Source organism: Numida meleagris, chromosome 1 (assembly GCF_002078875.1).
Source record: "Numida meleagris isolate 19003 breed g44 Domestic line chromosome 1, NumMel1.0, whole genome shotgun sequence".
In the NCBI taxonomy this organism is placed as follows: domain Eukaryota; kingdom Metazoa; phylum Chordata; class Aves; order Galliformes; family Numididae; genus Numida; species Numida meleagris.
Genome location: NC_034409.1, coordinates 8419511 through 8442343, shown reverse-complemented (window position 1 = coordinate 8442343; position 22833 = coordinate 8419511). Strand labels below are relative to the sequence as shown.

At 39.3% G+C, this 22833-nt stretch overlaps 1 protein-coding gene across 5 annotated transcripts in view; it reads right to left on the bottom strand.

The window, feature by feature from the left end:
• SEMA3D (semaphorin 3D) overlaps positions 1-22833 on the bottom strand; it is a 142596-nt gene that overhangs the window by 86305 nt on the left and 33458 nt on the right. For 4 of the 5 annotated variants that reach the window (XM_021384443.1, XM_021384441.1, XM_021384440.1 and 1 more), the window contains exon 2: positions 10395-10582. In XM_021384443.1, coding sequence (XP_021240118.1) covers positions 10395-10509 — 115 coding nt within the window. In that variant the 5' untranslated portion in view covers positions 10510-10582. Of the gene's footprint in view, positions 1-10394; positions 10583-11491; positions 11642-22833 lie in introns of all 5 variants that reach the window. The other variant, XM_021384442.1, reaches the window with a different exon arrangement.

Here is a 22833-nt window from a genome sequence, read left to right as displayed (position 1 = left end):
GAAAAACCCCCTCACTAGCGCCACAGTAGCAAATAAGCTCTAAACTCACTGAACCTGAGGGAAAAACAGCTTCAGCTGAATTCTGCTACCCACATTAACTCCAATTAGAATTTCAGTTTCTGCTGTGGTTAACCATTTCCCAGCCTCTTGCCCTCAGCCAATCAAATATACAGAAAGCAGGAGATCAGTGATATGCTTCAGGTGGAAATAATGGCAAAATCCTTAACTGATTTATCCAAAGAGGCCTCTCTTATTGATTGTGAATCAGTTTTACTGTTCCAACCAGTTTGCCATCTCATGTCATATTATAAAACTTCCATCTACCTCTAGGTGGCTAATTATATGACCTGTAATTGGAAAGGCATGAATCTTATGAATGACATAGCTGAAAGGCATTATGTATGGAGACTAGCCTACACTCTGAGAAACACACACACAACACAAAGAAATGCACTGACAGTAGAATCATAAAATCATAGAATGGCTTGGGTTGGAAAGGACCCCAAGGATCATCAGGTTTGCTCCTGATACATATCTAGCATCAAAATCCTCGTGGGAATCTGTGGCTTGCGTTAACTTGCATGGATGAACGCACCGCACTCTACAGCAGTAGACTCATTCTTTCCTGCTTGGATGAAGATGTGTATTGCCTTTTGCAAGTATGTCCAGGTGTTAAAAATGTATTACAGTGATCATATTTAGCACTTTAAGGCACAAGGTTCTTTCTTTGTTAAAACGTATTACATAAAATTATAGGCAGTGCTATCCACCCTTTCAAAACAAATAACTATCATTATATTGCATTTACCTTCAAAAAAGCACCTTTCATTTCAGATTTTATTTTCTTCAGAGTGACACAAAAATGGCTAAAGTATTTTGAAGCACCTGGAACTGCAATTTTCACATAACTTCATCTTCAGAGAAACTTCTGAAAACAAGTTCACTGAAGATGCGTGCAAGCTCTTTGAGCCCATTTATCTGTGGGCTCATGATACACCAGGCTGTGCTGTTTCAAAATGAAGAGATTAAAGTAGTGGATTTTGTTTCACGCTTCTAGCAAATGAGATTGTGGTGTGGATTTTGTTCCCCAGGACTTGAAACTGCAGCTCATGTAAACCCAAGGTCTAATCAGCCATGAAGACTGGATTTGGCTCAGCTGGTCTGACACTACAGATGGGTGCTGACAGCTCTGTTGGGGAGCCCAATTCATTTTGCTCAGACCTGTGTTCTCAGGCTGCACATCTGACGCCAGGACTTGCTCCATTGGGCCTACATCTGTTGTATATGAAAGCTATTGGTTTACTAAAGGTCATAGATCCTAATAATACATTTTTTCACCAAATCTATTTATCAGCTTCCTAATGAGAGTAATATTCACATTAAAATAGTAAAGTAGCTGAGATGAGAGAACTTGAACTGCAGAGGCATGAACAACTCAGTGTCAGCGAAAGTGTCAGATGGCATGCGACTGGAAAACATATTAATATTGACAGTAACAGGCTCAGGAGAGACAGAGAGCAGCATGAGCTGTTCCTGAAGTGACAGTGCAAAGGGGAGCTAATGCCAATCAGGTTTACTTACTGTGTTTCCTCATTAGTGCCTTGGTTTTCAAGATTTAAAAGAAGAGCTAACACACAAAAAAATCCATATTTTTTGCCTATTGTTGCTATCATTGAAATCTATTTGCAACTTTCATACTACTATTGTATATAGCAGTTGTAGCTAGTGTCTGTGAGCAGTGCAGAGCTTTATAGAAGCATTAAATAGATGTATGTTCCACCCTCCCCCACCCTCTGCGCACACAGACACATGCCCTGCTTGCACTCTCATCAGGACTTAGAGCCAGACTCTTGGTTTAACCACTGGGACCTGCAATAATTTTATCTGCTGGGGATCTAGCCCTGAGTGTACAGAAAGAAGACATGGGGGCTATTTTCTGAAGTGAAGCATTGGACCAGAGCCCTGAAAAGCTGGATGGTCAGACTGTAAAGCCAAATAAGATATAAAGTCCTAACTACTAACAGATCCTTGTCAAAGGAGCTGATGAGAGCTGGAGCTGGTGCAAGAGAAAGGGCAGGTCCATGCATCTGGGAGTGGATGAGAAGAGAGAGAAGTGCACGTGTGTTTGGTGAGACAGAGTAGAGGGAGGCATCCTCCTTCCAGAAGCAGCACAGCATTATTTTGTCTCAGCTGCCATGAAACGACTGTCTGAGGGCCTGTAATATCTCTTAAGCACTGATGATCCTTCAACACCCTTCCCACAGTCCCCTGAGGACAAGCAAAATTACTCATCAATGGCTTCAAAAAGCTCTTCTGGTTTCTTGACTGGGCTGGGACAGATCCAGTTGGATGAGGACACAGAGCTGATACAGTCCATGAGGTGATCAGTGTGAACTGGTGAGCAGCACTGGGCAGGGCTGAGGGGAATGGTGGGAGAGGTGCCTGCTCAGGAAGGGTGGGGAAGGGCAGGGACCTCTGTGAGAAGATTTACCTGCCAGTAGAATAGACACTTCCTCTGTTGGCAGCAAACCCACTTTTGGAGGTTCCTGCTTGCTCTCCCCACACATAACTGTTAGTTCCTGTCCCCACAGAGGGTTCCCTATCTGAGAAGAGCCAGATATTTTTTCTTTCTTTTTTTCACATGCTGTGAATGAGGGAAGTGAACATTTGCAAATGACAGTGGAGGCATTAATATTTCAGCTTTTCCATCGTGACATCCGGTTGATCTCACAAGGCAAAATTAATGGCCCTGTTCTAAATTGCTGTAGGAGTGCAGCACAGAAATGCAATTGTTGCTGGGAAGCGCTGTTTAAGCCACGCAGTCATTATCTGCGGTAACTGCACAGGATGGACATACTTTAGAACAAATGTGGTTTAAATGTAGAAAATGATTATTTTCAGGAAACTTAAAATATTTAGGAAAACATTTTTTTTTTCCAGTTTTCCAGATACATTTTATTTGATTAAAAAGCAAGTGTACCATAGTAATTCAATTAGCTAATGCAGAGGTAGATTTTCAAAATAGTCTTGCACTGGCAGGAGGAAAGGACCACTTCCAGCAGTGAAAACAAAAACAGTTCACATGATAATAGCTTGGACTGGCATAATGCTCCACCATGGCAGAGAGAAATGTAATTATCAGTTATTTTTTCCTGATATTGGCAGGAGTTAAGTTCTTATGAAACCATTAAAACAAGAGGTCACTGTATTTCTGCATTAAATTCCCTTATATGTTAGTTATTTAAGTTCAAATTTTGCCTAGCAGCCTCTATCAGATTCAGTCTCCTGTACGGAAATGCAGGTAGACCCAATATCTGTCTTATAGGCTTCTTAGGCAACACTGAGACAGGACAACTCTAACCACAGATTACAGGGCAAAAAATGTCTGTTTGTGAAGGCCAACCATGTGCACTGTCCAATTGCTTCTTTCAATTATTAGTATATAGGCAAAAGCCATTTAATATTGGAATGCAGGGAAGTTTACCTTTTTTATTTGTATTATTTACAGTTATTTCTCCTCCTTGGGGCACCAATGGATGTCATATAGACAGCTGTTATGAAACATATTTAAAGAGAAATCTTTTTCAAATAAATCCAGGTTGCATGGATGATGTAGTCTTCCCAAAGATACCAGATAAGCTGAACGTAAAACTTTGGTGTCTTCAGTAATATCTTAGCCATGAAACTCTATGGTACATCTCAGCATACTTTGCTGGGACAGCCAGGATTTGGACCACAAAGAAGAAAGCCTGGAAAAGGCACCTTCATCACTCGCACACTTGTCTGAATGCATCTCTTAACCACAGCTAGCCAATCCCTTCTCTGCTGGTGCTTCAGCGTGAAACAGGAAATCTTGTCTCTGTCTCTTTCTGTTACCTCTTTGTGTGTTTGTTTATCTCCAAATGACTGCCTTCAGAACAGACATCCCTTGCATCCTTCAGCCCTTGTCTGAGGAACATGTCTATATATGGAACAGCAGAAATGGGGAGGGAGGAAAAGGAAATAGGATGTGACTGGAGGACCTGCTCTGTAGCCACAGATGTCCACCGCTATGCACAGTGACGTCAAGAGGATCATGCCCTCAAATTAGTGCACAGAAAGAGAACAAGGCTGGGATCTTCAGAACTACTCAGGATTAGTTTTGGTTTGCAACTGTCTTGAGTAAAAGAGCAACTAGAGAAGCATTTTTGACAGTACCCTCTTCAAAGTTGATGCCATTGATCATGTATCTTCCCCATATTTTTCTTCTAGTGAACTAATTTTTGGTGTTGTCTCATCCTACTTTTTACAAGACAACAATCATTCTTCCCAAAGACTTATTCTTTTGTTTTTCTCTCATCTTCTGAGATTTAATCAAGTGAACATTCAGCAGAACAGTTTGGTATTTTGCAAACACAGTTCTTTTTTCATCCAATTCAGGGCCTTTTGTGATCATGAAAAAAGAAAACTGCTGTGAGCTACAGGCTGTTTACACTGTTAAGAGTTGATACGGGTCAGTTCTCTAAGGTTATTCTTAGTTCAACTGCTATGTAAACTGTTGATGTCACTGACTGAAGGCTGCTCTCCAGGACATTATATATGTGATAATTATATGACAGAAAATGCAATGTATAGTTGGATCTGACCTCCAAGTTCACTTGTTTAAAAAGGGAAAAAATGTAAGAAACTTGCTGGTTTTCCTGTTACTAAAACATCATAAACCCCCTTAAGTTTATACTTAGTCTACAGTATATACAAGGCTTCTAGCTCAGATGGACAGCAACGCCCATCTGCCTTCATCCTTAGGGATACCTGAAGTGTCAATGCATGCTACCTCCAGAAAGCATTTCTGAGACCTAACTGGCAAAATCTATTTCATGACTTGACAATCATCTTATGGTAGGATCTTAACTCTCACATACAGATCTTTACTCTACAAAGTAATCTCAGATATTTTTTCCCTATAAATAATAATCAAAAATGAATTTATTAACAAATAAAATAAATGATCCAAGAAAAGCAACACTCCCTCGCTGAGCAGACTTTTTTTGATCATCATGAGTATTCAGAATTATAGCAGCTAATATTACCTCAAAAGCATATTTTTATTGATCTGTCTTCCTCTTCCTGTAGAGCAAGCACAGCTGTAGAAGTGCAAGCTCATTTCTAGGCGTTTTTATACACCCTCAGTTTACCACGTTCCAGTCATTCATAGCGGTGCAACACCTGTTTCGTGACACCGGGATTACCCACATTGTCGCAAACAGTTTAAATGAGGATCTCAAAGCTATACAACTGGAACTATATTTTGCACATGTAATTAAATGGTGCATGCTGTGGAAGCAAGCAACTTTACTGAAACAGAACAAACTAACTGCTCTGATGCAACAGTTAAGCGACCCTTTAGTTCTAAAACGAAACACATTTAGAGCAAAAATAATTTAGAAAACAGGATGCTTGACATTGTAATATAATATGTCCTATGGATCATTTTTAGAAAATTAAGGAAATGCACTAATCCAGTCAAATTTTCAAAAGAATTTCTGGCACCAAAATGTAATCCTCTGCTTTCTTTTTCACCATGTCACAAGAATGTATCACTCTTAAGGGGAAGAAAATGTACACGAAACACTGCATGAAGCTAAACATTTCTTAAATGTGGCTTATTTCCATTGGGACTGTTGATTTTGCATTGTCATCCTTAAACAGAGGACACAGAATTTCATGTCTTTAGTTTACTTAGTTAAGATGAAAAAGGCAAGGCATGGATATTTAATCCTGTTCCAGTTTACTTCTGAGGCAAACTCCTTGCCATGACTTTAGTGGGGGTGAGACAGCATCTTAATGCATTCAGTTTGAAGAAGTCAGCTCAGAATAATGTTCCTGTCTAATAGATTTAAATTACTGCTATATCTATTTTTAAGTGATAAGTAAATTATGTTTCAGAAGCCAAAGTTTGCATTCAGTCTCGCCTTTTTCTGTTTGCTGTGTCACAGCGTAGGATCCTGGTCCCCTGACCACCCAAATCAGCACTGGTCACAGCAAGCGTGGCTTGCTGCTGCTGCATGGCCATACTTCCTCTGCACCGGAATGATATGCATTCATACATACGAGTATGGATACGTCACTGGTGATAGTGTCTGGGCTGAGGGATGCCCTATAACAAAGGAAGCAAAGAGCACACTTTTGTAATATAAATGTGCTCCTTCAGCATCCAGACTACTGTTAAAAGATCTATGAAAAAAACAGTGAAATAAAGGAAACTCATAGGTTTAAATTTGCAACTAGGAGTCTGCATTTCTACTGGAAAATTTTAGGAAGACAAAAACTTGAAAATGGTTGAAAAAAATGTTTTGTTTTCTTCTGTTCTCAATTCTTCCTAGAAAGTAAAACTCAGAAATACAAAAAAACTTTATAAAAGTATATGACAATGAACTGGCAAAGACCATTACGAAAAGACATACTGTCTACACAAAATGAATTAAACATATTTGTATGCATGAATTATGACACAGACTCCTCCTAGATTAAGTAACAGGAATTATGCCATTCTGTGAAACTTTTTGCACTTGCTGTTGAGATGAGAATATTAAATGAGGTAGTAGACAGCACATATGTGCTGCTTAGGGAAGCTGAAATCCACTTCTGTGTTTGAGGAGTTCCACAGTTTGGGTGATAGCCATAGGTTAACTCCAGGTACATCAGAATGAATGATAAATACATACAATTACTTCAGCAGTCACTGTAGTGTAATAGAAATACTTTTAAAATATAGAGTATTACTAAAAATTCAGGTCCTAGTAGTCTTCTATCGGTAGATAATTTGTTTACCTTTTGGTAATTTTACAGGTATAATAATAGAAATACCTCATAACCTTGTAGAAAATAACTAGGAGAAATATAAATTGAGGCCCTAGAAGGAGAAATATAAATTGAGCACCCTAGAAGTATCATGAAAGCTGTAATAATTTCTGGGGTAGGAATGACATGCACCAATCTCTAATAGCTACAGTCTAAGCTGAGAAGATAAAAAGAAATACTGAAGAATTATTGAACTAATGAATCAGAAAAAGTGGGAATACAGGATGAGGTATGAAATTAAACATCATAGCATATTATATCAACACAAGTTGAGAATATATTTGTGACTTTGCAACTCTACTAAAAGATATTTTAAATGACTTTAGTCCATGCTTGTCATTTTAAGGATGTATGATTTTTTAAACATGTAATTTTAGAACTGGGGCAAAGAATGAAGGAAATCCACCATACAGCATCATGTTGATACCTATGATTCACTGGAATATTTTCATCTTAACTTTCCCAGCAGATACTTCAACGCCTTAAGCTACTTCTCAGAAGACAAAAGCTCATAAATGCCATGCCGACAAGCCCTAAAGTTTTAATTACCATCTGAACACAGAGGACTTGTGATGCACAGAGGATTACTGGAGCGCCTTTGCGGTTCTAGAAACTTTTTTAGCCACTCCACCCTTCATCTTCTTACCCTTCTTCTATCCACCTCCAACTTCTCACTCCGTTTTCTCTTTCCCTGTGTTACTTTTAATACATTTCCTTCTTTTTCTTCCTCTCTTCCTGTCCCTTACCCTTCATCCTCAGCACTCGCCCCTTGGCATGCTCCTCCTCCTTACTGTCAGGGCATGGGAAGGAGCAGTTTCCTAGCCCTCAGCTGAAGTGTGCTCTGCTCCTTTTCAGTAGCTACAGCTGTGAGATGAAGTGACTGCAGGGGAAAGTCCTGCTCATTTCCAGCCCTAGTAAATGCTCAGCCATTCTGGGAAGATGGAGCTCTGCCATCCCATAAACACATTGCCTTTGGAAGAGGATGAAACCTTCTCTTGAAAGACAACACTTTTAGCAGTGCAATGAACACGCACGTGTGATCAGGTCTTCAGCACCTCCTGATGTGGCCAAGTTTGGTCAGTTTTCCATTAGGATGGAAAAGGGCTTCATATCATCCTCCTCATGATATTCAAACTCCGAAGGATGGAGATGCCAGGACTTGTCAATGACATGACTCTAGCAGTTTTATGAGAATTGGCAAGACAGTTGATTTCTCCTACATCTTATTCTTAGAAACCTTGGAGTTATTTTGGCGAGAGTGCTTAGGGAAAAAAAAATAGCATAGTGAGCTTAGTTCTGACAACTATATTAAATAGTCAGAACATCTGACAAACAGCTGTCATCAAAAAAACCTTAATTTAGTTATGACACAAACCCACACTACTTACAGTGCAAAGTCCATCATCCACTGACAAGCAAGAATGAAGAATTTCAGAATTGCTCTTTGAAACTGAGACACCTGGCTGCAGAATGGTTACTTGAACAGACTTATAAGCAACCAAATATTGCCTGCAGATTAAAATATGCCTGAACCACGTTTCTTCTGAAGTGGGTAGCCACAGCATCAAACTCTTCATGCCATGGCTTAGGAAGACATGCAGTGTTTCTGGAAACAAAACTTGATATCTTATAAAAAAAATAGGAATAATGCATTTGACTCTCCTGGGTAGAGTGGTATTTTCCTTCACAATGAGCAGCAAGCCTTTGTTTTCCTTTACTTCTCTCTCTCTTTAATCCATACTTTATTCAGAGGTATAATATCAAGTGAGTAAAACAAATCTTTTAAGACTCTTCCTCTCATTCTTAATTTAACACTTCCAAGTGTGAAAAAAACAGTAACTTTTTTTCTCATTCCTTGTGGAAAAAGAAAAATACACCCTCCCTCCTAAAAAAAGCAACGATAAAATCTGGTAATTCTCTCTCCTTTGACTTTTCAGTTACACTGGAGCTTTCCAAATTAAGATTTATGTGCTGGTTTGTATCTGTTAGTTTCTTTCCCCCTACAGGGATATAGGTGGATAAGTTTGGATAGGAAACTGTAACCCTCAAGCCAAACTGAAGGATTTATAAAGTTGCTAATAAAAGTTTGGGTCAGGGCCTAAATATCAATCATACATTCATTGTCTTTTTGAACGAGCTCAGGCATTTTCACAGCCACTCCCAGCAGGTCTCTGCCACTATTTTAAACTAAGATTTCAGGTTGTATTTTTTTAATTCTTTTTCCCTGTGTTGAACTCAATAATTTTTCTCTCCCTCTCTCCTTACCTGCCAAATGCATCCATCAGGATTTTGCCAAAGGCTATCTGCTTTTGAAGTCAAGAGGAATTCACTAATCATGAGTGTCAAATCCACAATAAATGCCATCACCATATGGTATATGCTGCTATTGGGAATTATCTCAAAAAGGCCTAGCTGTGAAAAGTCTGGCTATATGTTAGGGCTTTTTTTTTTCTGCTAACGTTCATAACTCATGTCAGGTCTTTCAGTTTCTGTATTCATTGGCTTAAGTGAGTGTAACTGTTTCCTGAACTTATAAAAATGTTGTCAAGATCTCTTGATCTCTCTTCCTCTGTCTCTCTCTCAAAAACACATTCAAACACAGATATGCATAGGGTAATTCTATACACAGTGGCATACACTTCTAACAGAAGAGAAGCTTGTAACTAAATAGCATTACATTATGCTTACTCAATAAATTCTTGAGAGTGTTAGAGCTCTTGATAAGCATATCATAATCACTGCTGAAGACTTTACAACCTCCTGTACAGTCAGACCTTCCCAAATGTGATACCACAATGCATGCAAAGACCTATGTTTGACAAACTGAGAACAGAATGAGCTCCCATAAGGTCAGGGTGCTGACATAGCCGAAAAATGGCTATCTGGAGAGCATTTGCATTAGCTAAAGAATATCAATGTAAAAGTGATAAATCTCCATGTCTTTTGAAAGCTGTGGAAATGTACTATACAATCAAATCTACAGAAATCTCCTTTCTGTAAGAATATGACCATTAAGGAATTTTCTTTAAATATGTGTTTAAACCCCTCCATCTTCTCAACATTCTCAACAAGTAATATAGATAAGATTATGAAATTTCTCAGAAAAACAAGCAATTGTGATCCAAAGAGATCCAAAGACAGAAAACACTTAATGAGCTTCACATACCAATTTAAGAATAGAGAAAAAATGGCTACAAGTTAGGTGCCACTTGGAACACTTGAGGTACTTTCCCTGATGCTCTAGAAAAGTGTTGATGTTCCCCAAGGCCCATCTCATCCCCACGTGGGATGCCAATAGGTCTCATGTTGTTTCAAGTAGCACTAGAAGCCTATGCTTAGACAATGACTCTCCCATAATTTATGTACAGTATATGAATATCCTTTAGGAACAAACTGAAATAGGTAGAATTCATCCATCCTCAAGGCTTTTGCCATGTATTTCTGGAAACTGTGACAAATGTGTTGCATTTGCCCGGTTAGTAACAGTAATGAACTGCTGGCAACATCACATAAAAACAAAGTGGCAGAATCAGAAAAACTGCTGAAAAGTTTACCTTTATAGGAAAGCTTCAGTCTTGGGATATTTTGTTTTGACGTTCCAGTGACAGGAAGGAACAGCATTGCTAAAGATAACAAGCTGCAGGCATTCGGTACTTGGGAAGGTCTCATTCTGCTCTCTTCTTATGCACTTTTTGCACTATGGTGAAATATCTCCCCACTCTTCAAACAATCCAAGTTTAATCTGGAAACAAAAATAAAATATCTGTAGATCTTTTTCATTATCATATAAATAATATTTCTGAAAACAAGCCAGACCTAACTGGCTTAAGTAGCTCACTTAACACATTTGCTACAAAAGTTTTTGTTTTTTTTTTCTCTTGTATAAATCAAAATCTTCAATACCACACTTACACACTTTAAGGTTGGGAAAATATGTAAGATTTTCAAATAACAATGTCTACCATAGCTACAGTCTAAGCAAAAATTAAATTAATTCAGTATCAATGAAAAGAATATTTGCTACTCAAACACGATCGTGCATCTCATTAGTTTATACAGCTCCATTGGATATCTTGCTGTTTTATAGCTCACTCTTTATCTCAGTACAACAGCTATTGTATGTTTATCCTATGGCTAGAATAAGCTGCTGTATTGCAGATACTAAGAGAGAATAAACTGAGTTAACAGTGAGGACATACCCATCATAAATTTTCATAAATAAACTAAGAAAATTGGATAGAGAAAGCAGTAGTATTTAGTTTTAATAGAGAAAAAAAGTCGGCACAGCTCATGGACTTAAATGTGCTTTTCAGTATGATATTTTCAGTGGAATAACTGCCTCAATTCACCCACAAAATGTCCTATAAACTTTAATGAGTAGTTCATACCGAGGTCAATAGGCTGATATGGGACTATGTTAATACAGTGTGCAACTAAGCCAGCTTTGCAACACTTTTCACTTAATAATAGTCATTCATATTCCATAAATCTTAAAGTGTTTTACAAAAGAAAGCAATTATCACTGTCCTTATTTTCCCCAGACAAGACTGCAATCATAAAACTGTATAAAACCTACTTCTTACAGGTCACATAGCCACCTCAGTAGCTGCACAGAAAGCAGCAACAGTTCTCCTGGAGTCCTGTTTGGTACCTGATTAGGGGAGATCCCTTTTTCCCAACAAATCCATTTTTTCCTAGGGAATTATTTGAAATGACATCTTGAGTGCTCAAGGCAGAAGTTGATGGTTAATAAATCACAGAGGTCAGAACATGAAAATAGTTGTAGAGCAGATCCTTCCTCCTGCAAGTGCACAATACCAGAAGTCAGGGGATACATCCAGTGAAATAACAAATACCAGTGTCTGAGTGATGCTGTAAATCAAAGTATAAGGAAATGTCACGGCTAGTAACGAGATTAATGGCTCATGATTTGTCCTCAAAATTATTTTCTGAAAGGTACCAAAACCGCCTGATTAAAAGAGTAATCTCAGTGCCCACAGCAGCCAGCACTTGCACGGACATCGGGGGAAAGACTCCTTGCGAACCCACGAGGGACCCAGCAGAGCTTAGCCCCCCAAGCCACCCCACATGTTTTGCACTTCATCTAACTGCAGCACTGTAGAGCCCCTTCGCGTGCTGCAGGGGCATCCAGAATCAATCCAGGACCTCATGAGGCAGGTAGTACCTCCTTCCTTGCATAAAGGGACTGGAAAGAGGACTCCTTTAGTTCTCTCTGCCAGAGGAAACTTCTCACAGATGAAGCTGGAGCTTTCTGAGCGACGAGCACTTCTGCCAATGCTAAAGGACAAGGGAGTGTACAGGAAGGGTGTGATGGGGAAAGAGAGAGGGGAACAAAGTTGAAAAATGCCCGAAGCATCCTTCCTACGCAGAACATTAAGCCTCGTTCTTCTCAATCCCTTCCTCAACACTTACATTCTGTGTCTGAATGCAACACTTTTGGCCAAGTGCCATCACACATTCAAGAGATGACATGGATAGAAAAGAAAACAAATCTGACATGTCTGTTTCATCTTTCTGTTCCTTTTACCAGACTATAGCATCCTGAGAGATGATAGCCCTTACTTCTTCCATGCTGGTACAATTGTTTGTGGTGGGACTAAAACCAACGTTGTTAACTCTTGCAGGGTCAAATAGTGAAAAGGTGGAAGAGAGGGGAAAGGAGAGAAGGAAGGGAAAGGGTTATATTAAAACAAGACACACCAGCCCTATTCATCTTCTGTGAGATGACAGAGACAAACCATACTTCAAAAATACGCAATTAACAGGGAGTCAATCTCACTGCAAGTATGCTGAGATGTTGTGGCTTGGGGGTCTGGGTCTCAGCCAACAGGAATCGCACCAGAGAATTTGGGGCTCATCTTCTCAAGGTAAAGTACAATGAAGAATAAGAAAAAAAAATTGCCACTGGTAGAAAAAAGTTGTTGAGCAAACACACTGTCTTGTTTAACTGGAGTCTGAAGATCAGCATTGCATTTGGCCTTTTGGTCGTCAGGAAATTCACTTTTTCATGTAGTGTTCTGCTAATGGAAATATTTTTTTTTTCTTCCTTTTTAGTTGAACAGTGTCCATGAAGAAACCCTTGCTTTAATTCCTGACACATGGCGTTTGGTTTACACTGAAGGCAGCTGTTCTGTGAGCTCGAGCCAACCATCTTCTCCTAGACTCATTGCAATCCAGCCAGATTGTCACATATATTTTTAGATTATGATGATCTTCTAATACAATTCCAGCTTCCACGCAGAATCCTTCCAACAGTCTAATGACTAGCTCAGGTTAATGAACTTCAGAACAACTAACTGGCCACTAATCTTCAGGAAGTACCCTTCCTCTCTGTAGCATATGTAATGTCAATCAGTGCCCCGAGCTTAAAAGAGCTATGGTCACGCTGCTCCAAAATAATCAGGCCCATGAACAGAAGTAAAATACAAAACCTAAAAGCTAATCTAAATTCCTTCTTTTCCTCTGCTCAGAAAGTAAGAGTTTTGTCAGAGGACAAAACATTGTTTCCTTTAGTTCAATATTTCTGCTAAGCACCCAACATGCTGCAAAAACTTCCTCAAATCAATCAGACCCAAAATAAATAAGGAAAATGAACTTAGAGAAAACGTCTGAAGCCAAAGCAGCTTCCCACCTTGGCTTCAGCTTGGAAATTTCTTCTCTGTGTTAATTATCACCTGCAAGACCAGCTAAGGAAGGAAGCTGTGTACACATCTTGTGGGATTGGGCTATTTCCACCAGAAGAAAGGAGCTATTATTTGCCCCACACAGGGGTGGGAGGTGCCTGGCTGAAGAGGGCCAAGGGCCAGGCTCCATCCTGCCTGGACCTCCCTGTGGAACCCATTAATTCACACTGAGCATGGGTGAAAACTGCCAAAAAGACAAAATGTGGATCTGCTGGTGTCCCGCCACCTCTGCCAGGGAGAGGCAGCTGGATGTAACTGGCACATGTGATGTCACGTCCCTGAAATGAGGTGTCACCTCCTTGCAATTGGTCAGATTTAGTAGAGCCTATAAAACAGATTGCTCTGAAGCTACTGTCTGAAAGAGGAAAACCTGTAGCCAATTTACTAAACATAATTTATTCCAGGCCCTTTGTTACAATAAACAGAGCTCTTCAGACTTCTCAAATACACAACCAGTAGGAAGCTCTGTGTTCATGGGAGTTTTCTTTTTTTTTCATTTGTTCAGCTAAACCTATCTGAATGCAAAATCTTGCACAAATAGTGGGGAGATGCTTGACCTCCTGTGGCATCATGAAGTCCAGAACTGAAAGGACTGTGACCTATTCTCAAATGCACACTTTTTTTGAGCAGTAGTTCTTGTAACTCAGATGGATTCTGTAACAAAAACCTCTCCTGCATTGGAGGATTATTTAAAACCTGTTTCTAGGGCTAGTTTTCCATGGCCATTTCAAAATTTGGCATTTTGTACTCCACTAAAGAGAATGATGACAATGGCCTGCAGCAAATACAATTAATCAAACTGTATGCTGAATCTAAGATTAATGTTAAAAATTGCAAATAACCACTGAAAATTTAGACCAGTCTTTGAGTTGGCTCATGTCGTGTACAAAAAGCAAGAATAGAACAGAAATACATCTGATAATCTGATAAAATTAGACTGAATAAGTCACCAAGGTGATTTAATTTCAATATGAAAACTAATAAGTCTGCTCCAAAAGTACTGCCTCCTATTTTATTACATTGACCCACAATGTCAGAAGCAGATGTTGGTGGTATGGCAGTAAAGCTTGAACCTTTCCAATAATATTCTGTTACACTTTGTTGCTGTGTGACAGATGGCAGCAAAGAGGCAGTCAGCCTGTCAAAATAGAATCCGACATGAAAGTGTGTATGAAGCAAAGGTGTGCCACTGAATCCCACCATGCAGAAAAAATTGCACCCATTGACATTTATCAACACTTGCTAAATGTTTATGGAAACCAAACAGTTGATGTGAACACAGTGAGGCAGTGGGTTGTGCGTTTCAGCAGTGGCAACAGCAATAGTAGGTCACCTCTGCTGGTACAGATTTTTACGGGTGCAACAGGAAGACTGTTGTTCATGGCTGGTAAAAACGCGTAGCTAATGGTGGTGACTGTGTTGAAAAATATTGTTTTATAGCTGAGAATTTGCTCTATCAAATAGTGTTCTTGTATCTGTTGTAGTTTCCATGGAAATAAATAGGAGGCATTTCTTTTGGAGTGACCTATGTATTATCCTTGATACTCATGTTTTTCTTTCTTCTCCTCAGCTATCCTTGTCCAGGATTTTTGGATTTTATTTCTCTACGGAGTGAGAAGAGAATGAAATATGTTCCTTGTCACCATTAACCACATAGCATGAGTGCACTGTTAGACGTATTGCTTGAAAGGATTTAAAGCTTATTAGCTGCAAAAAGAAACAAAAAGAATTCCATCTTCAATTCAAATGTATTGAAAGACACATTATCTGTTTGCATAAATGCATATTTAAAGCACATTATTTTAACTACAAATATATAGAATTATTTCCAATGAATTTTCTTGTATACATCTCACCTACACATTATCACATTTGCAGGAAGAATATTAATATGACTATGTACTGTGTATTTCAAAGCTATACTATAACTATGGGCTGGATATTGAGCATTCTGCATTAGTAAGACAGAAAACTACAAACATACATGAGTCAGATTAATAATTCATGAAATAAAAGGGACTGAAAGTACATCTCCAGACTTAAAATCCTCAACTTGCTTTTTAAATAACAAAGATGACATTGATCCAGAACACAATGTAACTATGCTCTTGTACCCTTTAGATAGACTGTCTGTTGATATATTATTTGGCAGAAGAGGCTTTTCTCTTCATTGTGAAAACTCAGCTTAAAGCTAACTCCATCCAAGAACTGGTAAACAGCATTATTCATCACTATTCTCCCATTTATTAAGTAGCTTTTGTGCTGCTTATAGTGCAGTGAATGTTCTCTTCCAAGATTTAAAAAAATACTTTTTACAAAAAACAGACTGACATCACATCACTTCCTGAAAATAGCAATAATTCCTGAATAAAAAGACTTTTATATAACCAAAAAAAAAAGTCTACAGTGAGTGACAATTTTTTTTTTAAATCATGATTTTTAGTATACCTGATTTAGATAAGGTTTTGTCATAAAGTAGACCTTGATATTGTTAAATACCCAGTGAATAGTAATGACCGCAGAATCATGTAATGGTTAAGGTTGTAAAAGACCTCTAAGATTATCTAGTCCAACTGTACAATCCAGGTTATATTGAGTTTTACAAAGCTTTACAGGCTTTATCTTTACTGGGTTCCTCACAGGATTTACATCCTATCCATTCAACAACAGTAATTCAGAAAACAAGAAAAATCACTGCTCTCATTCCCACACAACAAGAGCCAAGTAATGCTAAATAACATTAAGGGACTGAGAAACAAGGAGGATGCAACTGAGGGAATGAAGAGGCGGCAAAAAAAACCCTATTTTAATTGCACAAAAATGTGACAATACAGAAAATTCTCCAGTGGGTGGAAAATATGTCTGAGGGTTACATTAAATTTTTAATTCATTAAGGCAAAAATAAACTGAAACTAGAGTAGAAATGGAGACTAAAAAGTGGACAAAGACTGAAGGCAATAATTTATTTTATTTTTTTTTATGATTTTCTTCATTTTTCTGACTACAGGGCTCAGTGAAGCTAGTCTGCTGATGGAAGCATTTGGAAAAGGCGTATAGGCTGTTAGGAGATAAAAACTGCTAAGAATGGGTAACCTGAAGAGAGTGATTTGAGTCACTCTGCTACGAAGGCTTCATCTGACCCTGAACTTCACCGTAGGGCACTTAAAATTATATGTACAGGAAAAGAGCACTTTATGCTCAGAAAATACTGGAATATTTTTCAGGTCAGTGTCAGTGGGGTCAAGATTACACCCAAAGACTTCACACAGACGTAGAAGTAATTCTTTCAGAACTAGACTGATAGATAGCGATGCACATAGACATGCTATATATCACTTAAAACAGAGATTCTGAGAAGTATTATCTCGGGCATTGTGTCTTCTGGACAAGTAATGAATTGACAGCAAAACAAATGCTACTCTCTAACCCTAATTCTTTGTATATTGTGTCTCTTTAAAAAAAAAAAGATAAAAAATCAAGATTTATAATTTTACATTCTACTCTGTTGTGTATTGTCAAGTAACAGGGGTGGGATGGAAAGCAACTTGTCATCTGATAATATCGCAATATTGTAACGAAGAGATAGGCAGATTAGAATAAGGCATCCAGACAGGTATGCAAGTGATGCCTCCATACATGCCATTCGCTCTAATGGTAGATGCACGTGCATCTCAGATGCATTTTTTTCTTTTTTTCCTTTTTTTTTCCTCTTTTTTCCTTTTCTTTTTTTACTTTTTGTGGAAAGAGCTGTGACTTCAGGTATGACGTCTATAATAACAGCTTCCCATGGGCTCTTTTTTTGGAACACTGAGAGAACACCCTACACATGTCATCATTAAAAAAAGAAAAACAAAAACACAAGCCAAAGAAGAAAGCAGTGTACAGCACGATTTAGCAACACACATAAGAATCAAAAGGAACCCTTCGCCAGACCTCAGCATTACATTATTTTAAGTGCAGCGTGCTTCCCCAGCAGACCAAAAAACCTCTCACACCATGAAAAGCAGTTCTGTGACGGGTTTTGTAATTTGGGTATCCAAGAAAAGGAAAAGCCAGTACGACAAAAATTCCTTGAGACATTTAACAAAAAGGGAGACTAGATGGAAGCCACATCCTGCCAAGTATCGTGACGTTTGCAGGTTTTTGAAGAAGCCCAGAGAATTTTCCTCTAAAATGTCTGTCACCACCTACAGCACTTAGGGTAGCTTGGCTCTGAATGAAGTAGACAGGGAGAATGGGCACACAGAAAACCTTGCCTGTGGAACTGCCTTGGCCTGCTATTGAGAAAATACTGAAAAGCCAGAAAAGTGTCATGATGTCCATCACAGAAAAGCAACGCTCATTTCAGGGAGACCTGCCTGAACATTTAAACACTAACAGATTGCATGTGTACTGCGAAAACCTGAATTAACCCCAGGCAGTAATGTCAAGCCAGCTAAACCACTGACCTGCAACTACCATTATTTTGCTGGAAGAAACATGCATCTACAATAGCCAACTCTAAGGAAAGAATTACAGTCTCTTTTTCACCTCCAGAAATCCTTCTTGGAGTGTTTTCCTATGGAAAAACTGTCTCTGTACCTCCTTTCATAGGAGACCTGCCAATGTCTGCAGGGGTGGAGCATGAGTCCTCCAGCAGTGACGGTTCTGTTACTGGAGGTCTGGGATTGCTGGTATTCAGTGAATCATCAGTAATTAGGGGCAATGGGTTATTTTCCAGATTATTTACTTGCATGGGAACCTGTCCTACCATTTATTTTGCATGCTTGCAAAAAGCCCAGCTTCACAGGAAGATAACGTAGTGCACTAGTGAAACTTGGTATTCAAGTACTGAATACTTGGTAGTAGTGAAACTTGGTATTCAATTTCAACAAATTCAGACTCAATTCTAGGCATCATACAGCAGCAAACAGTCCATACTCTAGAACTGCATAGCCCATGAGCTGTCTACATCTATAGATGTAAGTACTTAGGGCTCTTCTGTCCTTGATTCAAGCGCTTCAGATCTAAACCAGCTCCAGCTTTTATATGGCTCCATTAGCTGCACAATATACAACAATATGTTACTTGTCCTTCCTGCAGACACTTAGCAGATTCATGCAATCACAACCCAGCAGACCCTACTGAAAACAAAAACAAACAAAAAAGTTTAAAGTAATAAAAAGAACACATTAAAAATATATTTATAATGTTCACTTCATGTCACAGGAAATACTGTGCTAAAATTGTAGCTACATTTATCTGATGTAAGCAGAAATTTACTGCCAATTATTGTTGGAATTTTGCTTAAATGTTTGTAGGCAGTCACAGACATCCCAGCTGTATCTAAAAGCTGCCTATAGGAGTCCTAGAGAAAACTCAAATGTTACAAATATTAAAGATAGGTAACTGTGTTAGCCTCAATACAATTATCCGTTTTCAGAATTATTTTTACCATATTAATTCTGATAGGATGCTTCACTAGCTGCCAGTATTACTTAGTTCATTGTCAGCTGTCTAATCTCGTGGTTTTGAAAAGAATTCAGGTTATTACAGTTTATCAGTGGTTAAAAAAATGTGCATTTCATGTGACAGCTGGCCTTTGATCAAATGCGTTTTCCAACGGCATATTTTCATACAATTCCTTTCATCAATGTATGGCTTCATTACTTGATGCACTGTCAGTGAACTTTGTACAGCATAGTTTGCAGGGCTTTAATATATAAACTGCAGCACAAAGAGAGACGTGCCGTAAGGATTTTAATTTACATTTCCAACAGATTTTGATTTAATAATTCATGATCATACATTTGAACTCTTGGAGGAATCTTTTTTATGCTGCTTGTCCAACTAATTTTATATCAACACTTTGTGCAGCCAATGTGTAAAACAATATCCAGCTGAACGTGTACATGGCAGTGCAGTGGTCTGTGCTGGCACATTAACCTAGTTATTATATTGGAAGGCTGAATGTATTTGCTTCCTTGCATTTTTTTTTAATGTTTTATTTCATTTACATTTTTAGATTATGTGACAGAGAGGCAGAAAAGCCACTATAACACATCCCATTTGCAAGATTACACAATTAATTGTGTGCTAATTTAATGTGGACCTATTCCTCTTGATGTGTCTCCCTTGAGTACTCATCACCACAGCACCTGAGCGGTTTAAAAGCTTTAATGTCTCTATTGTCTCTCCTCTATCCTCACCATTATGGGGTAATTGATTTTTTTTAATGGTACCATAGGAGATGACATCACTTGCAGAAGGTCCAGTACCACATCCCCTTGGACATCCAGGCAGTGCCTTAGTCACCCGGCCACCCTTCTCACCAGAGACTACAGACTGCTGGCTGTGATCCCTGTGGCAAGATCAGTGACTCACATACCACTTCCAGTGTTTCATTCTTGATTTAAGCCCTTGTGCAAACTGCAGAAAATGACAAGCAATCACACTTTCATTTTCCACAAACAAGAATTTCACAGTGCTGGGTAAGGACGAAGACACACCCAGTGTGAGCTCTGACATCATTATCAAAGCTTTAACAATCCTATGTTCACTGCTAACAAACTTGACCATTTTCAAGGGTTAGAACACACTGCTACCAGAACCCCAGAGAACTTTCTGCTTGTATTGCAGCAGAAATCAATTTATACTTGGTTCAAGAGAGTTGTTTTAGTGGTCTATTTTTAAGCTGCTTTGTGAAGTGTTCTAGCACAACAGTTCCTGGAATCTGAAGCAGCCATACAAAGAAAGAAAACAAGAATTCAGGCATCACCACCTCCATTCAACACAGAACTATTTCCACTTTGGTTTTAAACCACAATAACTTTCCTTTGTCTCGTGAGGACAAAGTGAGGACACAGACAGCATAGATTAATCAATACTTAACTGAAAAACAGTAATGCTTTTTAGAAACTTAACCAGCTGTTTACAGGCAAGGTGCCAAAAACCAAAAGATTAATATGAAAAGAGATAGAGTGTAAAACACTGCCTCTAATCTCCTTTTCCCTGCTGACACTTTTCCTCTAAGATGGAAAGGCAGACTCAACCTTAAGAGAATTCTGAGGGTTCTTTCTCTATGAGGATTGAAACACTGGAACAGAGAGCCCAGAGAAGCTGTGGGCTTTCAATCCTTGCGCACATTTGAAACTTGACGGGACACAGCTCTGAGTGATCTGATCCACAGCTGAAGTTATTTCTTCATCAAGTTGCAGATGGGACCATATGATCACCTAATGTCACTTCCAACCTACGTTTTTCTACTCATTTTTTTAACAGCTAGTTGGCAGAGTAATAACTGAACTGAAAATCTTGAGCAGCATTCAACACCTTTGCACTGACCAATGTAAGGCTCTGACAGTCATCAAATGGCTCTTAGTATCGATCACTCTTATCTTACCAAGGTCTTCCCTGCTGAGGGCAGCACCTGTCTGATCTACTCACAAGTCATAGAATCAAAGAAACAGAGAATCAACAAGGTTGAAAAGGACCTCTAAAATCATCCAGTCCAACTACCCTCCTATCACCAGTATTCCCCACTAAACCACATCCCTCAGTACAACATTTAAATGTTTCTCGAACACCTCCAGGCATGGTGACTCCACTACTTCCCTGGGCAGCCCGTTCCAGCCCCTGACCACCCTCTCAGAAAAGAAGTATTTCCTAACGTCCAACATGAATCCTCCGTGGTGCAACTTGAGGCCATTTCCTCTCATCCTATCACTAGCTACATGGGAAAAGAGGCCAACCCCCACCTTGTCACAACCTCCTTTCAGGTAGTTGTAGAGAGTGATAAGGTATCCCCTGAGACTCCTCCAGACTAAACCATCCCAGTTCCCTCAGCTGCTCCTCATAAGACTTTTGCTCCAGACCCCTCATCAGTTTTGTTACCCTTCTCTGGACAGGCTCCAGGGCCTCAATGCTTTTCTTGCAGTGAGGGGGCCAAAACTGAACACGGTACTCAAGGTGCAGCCTCACCAGAGCTGAGATGATCACTTTCCTTCTCCTGCTGGCAACGCTATTTCTGATACAAGCCAGGATGCCATTGGCCTTCTTGGCCACCTGGGCACACTGTTGGCTTGTGTTTGGCTGAGCACTGACCAACACTCCCGAGGTCCATTTCTTCCATACCATCTTCCAGTCATTCTGCCCCAAGCCTCTAGCATTACCCAGGGTTGTGGCCACTCCTTGGCACTTGGTCTTGTTGAACTTAATCCCACTGGCCTCAGCTCACTTCCACTCCCAGGTAGATCGACACTTCCTCTCAACTTGGTGCCATCTGCAAACTTCAGGAGGTGCACTCAATGCTCTCATCCAGGTCATCAATAAAGAAACTGAACAGAACAGGCCCCAGTACCGCCCCCTGGGTAACACCACCCATTCCCAGTTGACAGCTGGATTTAACTCCATTCATCATCACTCTCTGGGCCCAGTCCTTCAGCCAATTCTTTACCCAGCAAAGAGTGTACCTGTCCAAAATATGCACAGGATGAGTTAAGTATGCACACAGAATGGGTACAGAAACCATACTACCAGTCTAACTTAATCCAATACCTCAGGAGTGCCAGATATTGTACACCCAAACAGTCTTGGCTTGCCTATCCCATGAGAACTAACCACCAGAATCAAGTGTCACAATCGTTGACACTGTATTTGAGATAATGCTTTTGTCTGCACTGAGCATATAAGAAGGGGCTTTCTTCTTATATTCCCTCTGGAACTAGAAGAAACTGATTAAAGAAATAACACTGGATGGACTGGTGACACCCAAACAAAACCAAAAAGAGGAGAAAATATCAACTATGTATTCCAGTCTGATTTTTTTTTTTTCTGTTCACATCAGCAACTCCTTCCTGTCAGTCTGTTATCTGCCAGATGGATCAAGAAGGGGAGGCCACTGTAGTTAGTACTCTAAATGTTTCTTAAGGGTGTAAGGAGAAAAATGACTAGAAAGGATTTGGTGTCCATACCAGCTTAGCTAGAAAGGGTATGTGGTGAAGATTAAGTTGTGTTTCCATAGCCACAGCTGAGCAGGTGGAAAACATCCACCACAGGTGCTTGTTCTATAGTGGGTCCCATTCCCTGGTAAAATAGGCACTTTGCAAAGAAACCAGAACGTGAAGATATCCAGGACTCTTTATCTCAGACAAGCCTTATGCAAGTTTACTAAATCTCTTGGGATCATCATGATTAACTATCTTAAGCTATTCCCCACTGGGCTTTAGTGCTTTTAAACCACTGACCCTTTGAATTAAAGAAGTAGATTTCTCTTTTCACAGCTGTGACTCAACACAGAGTGGAATTCAGA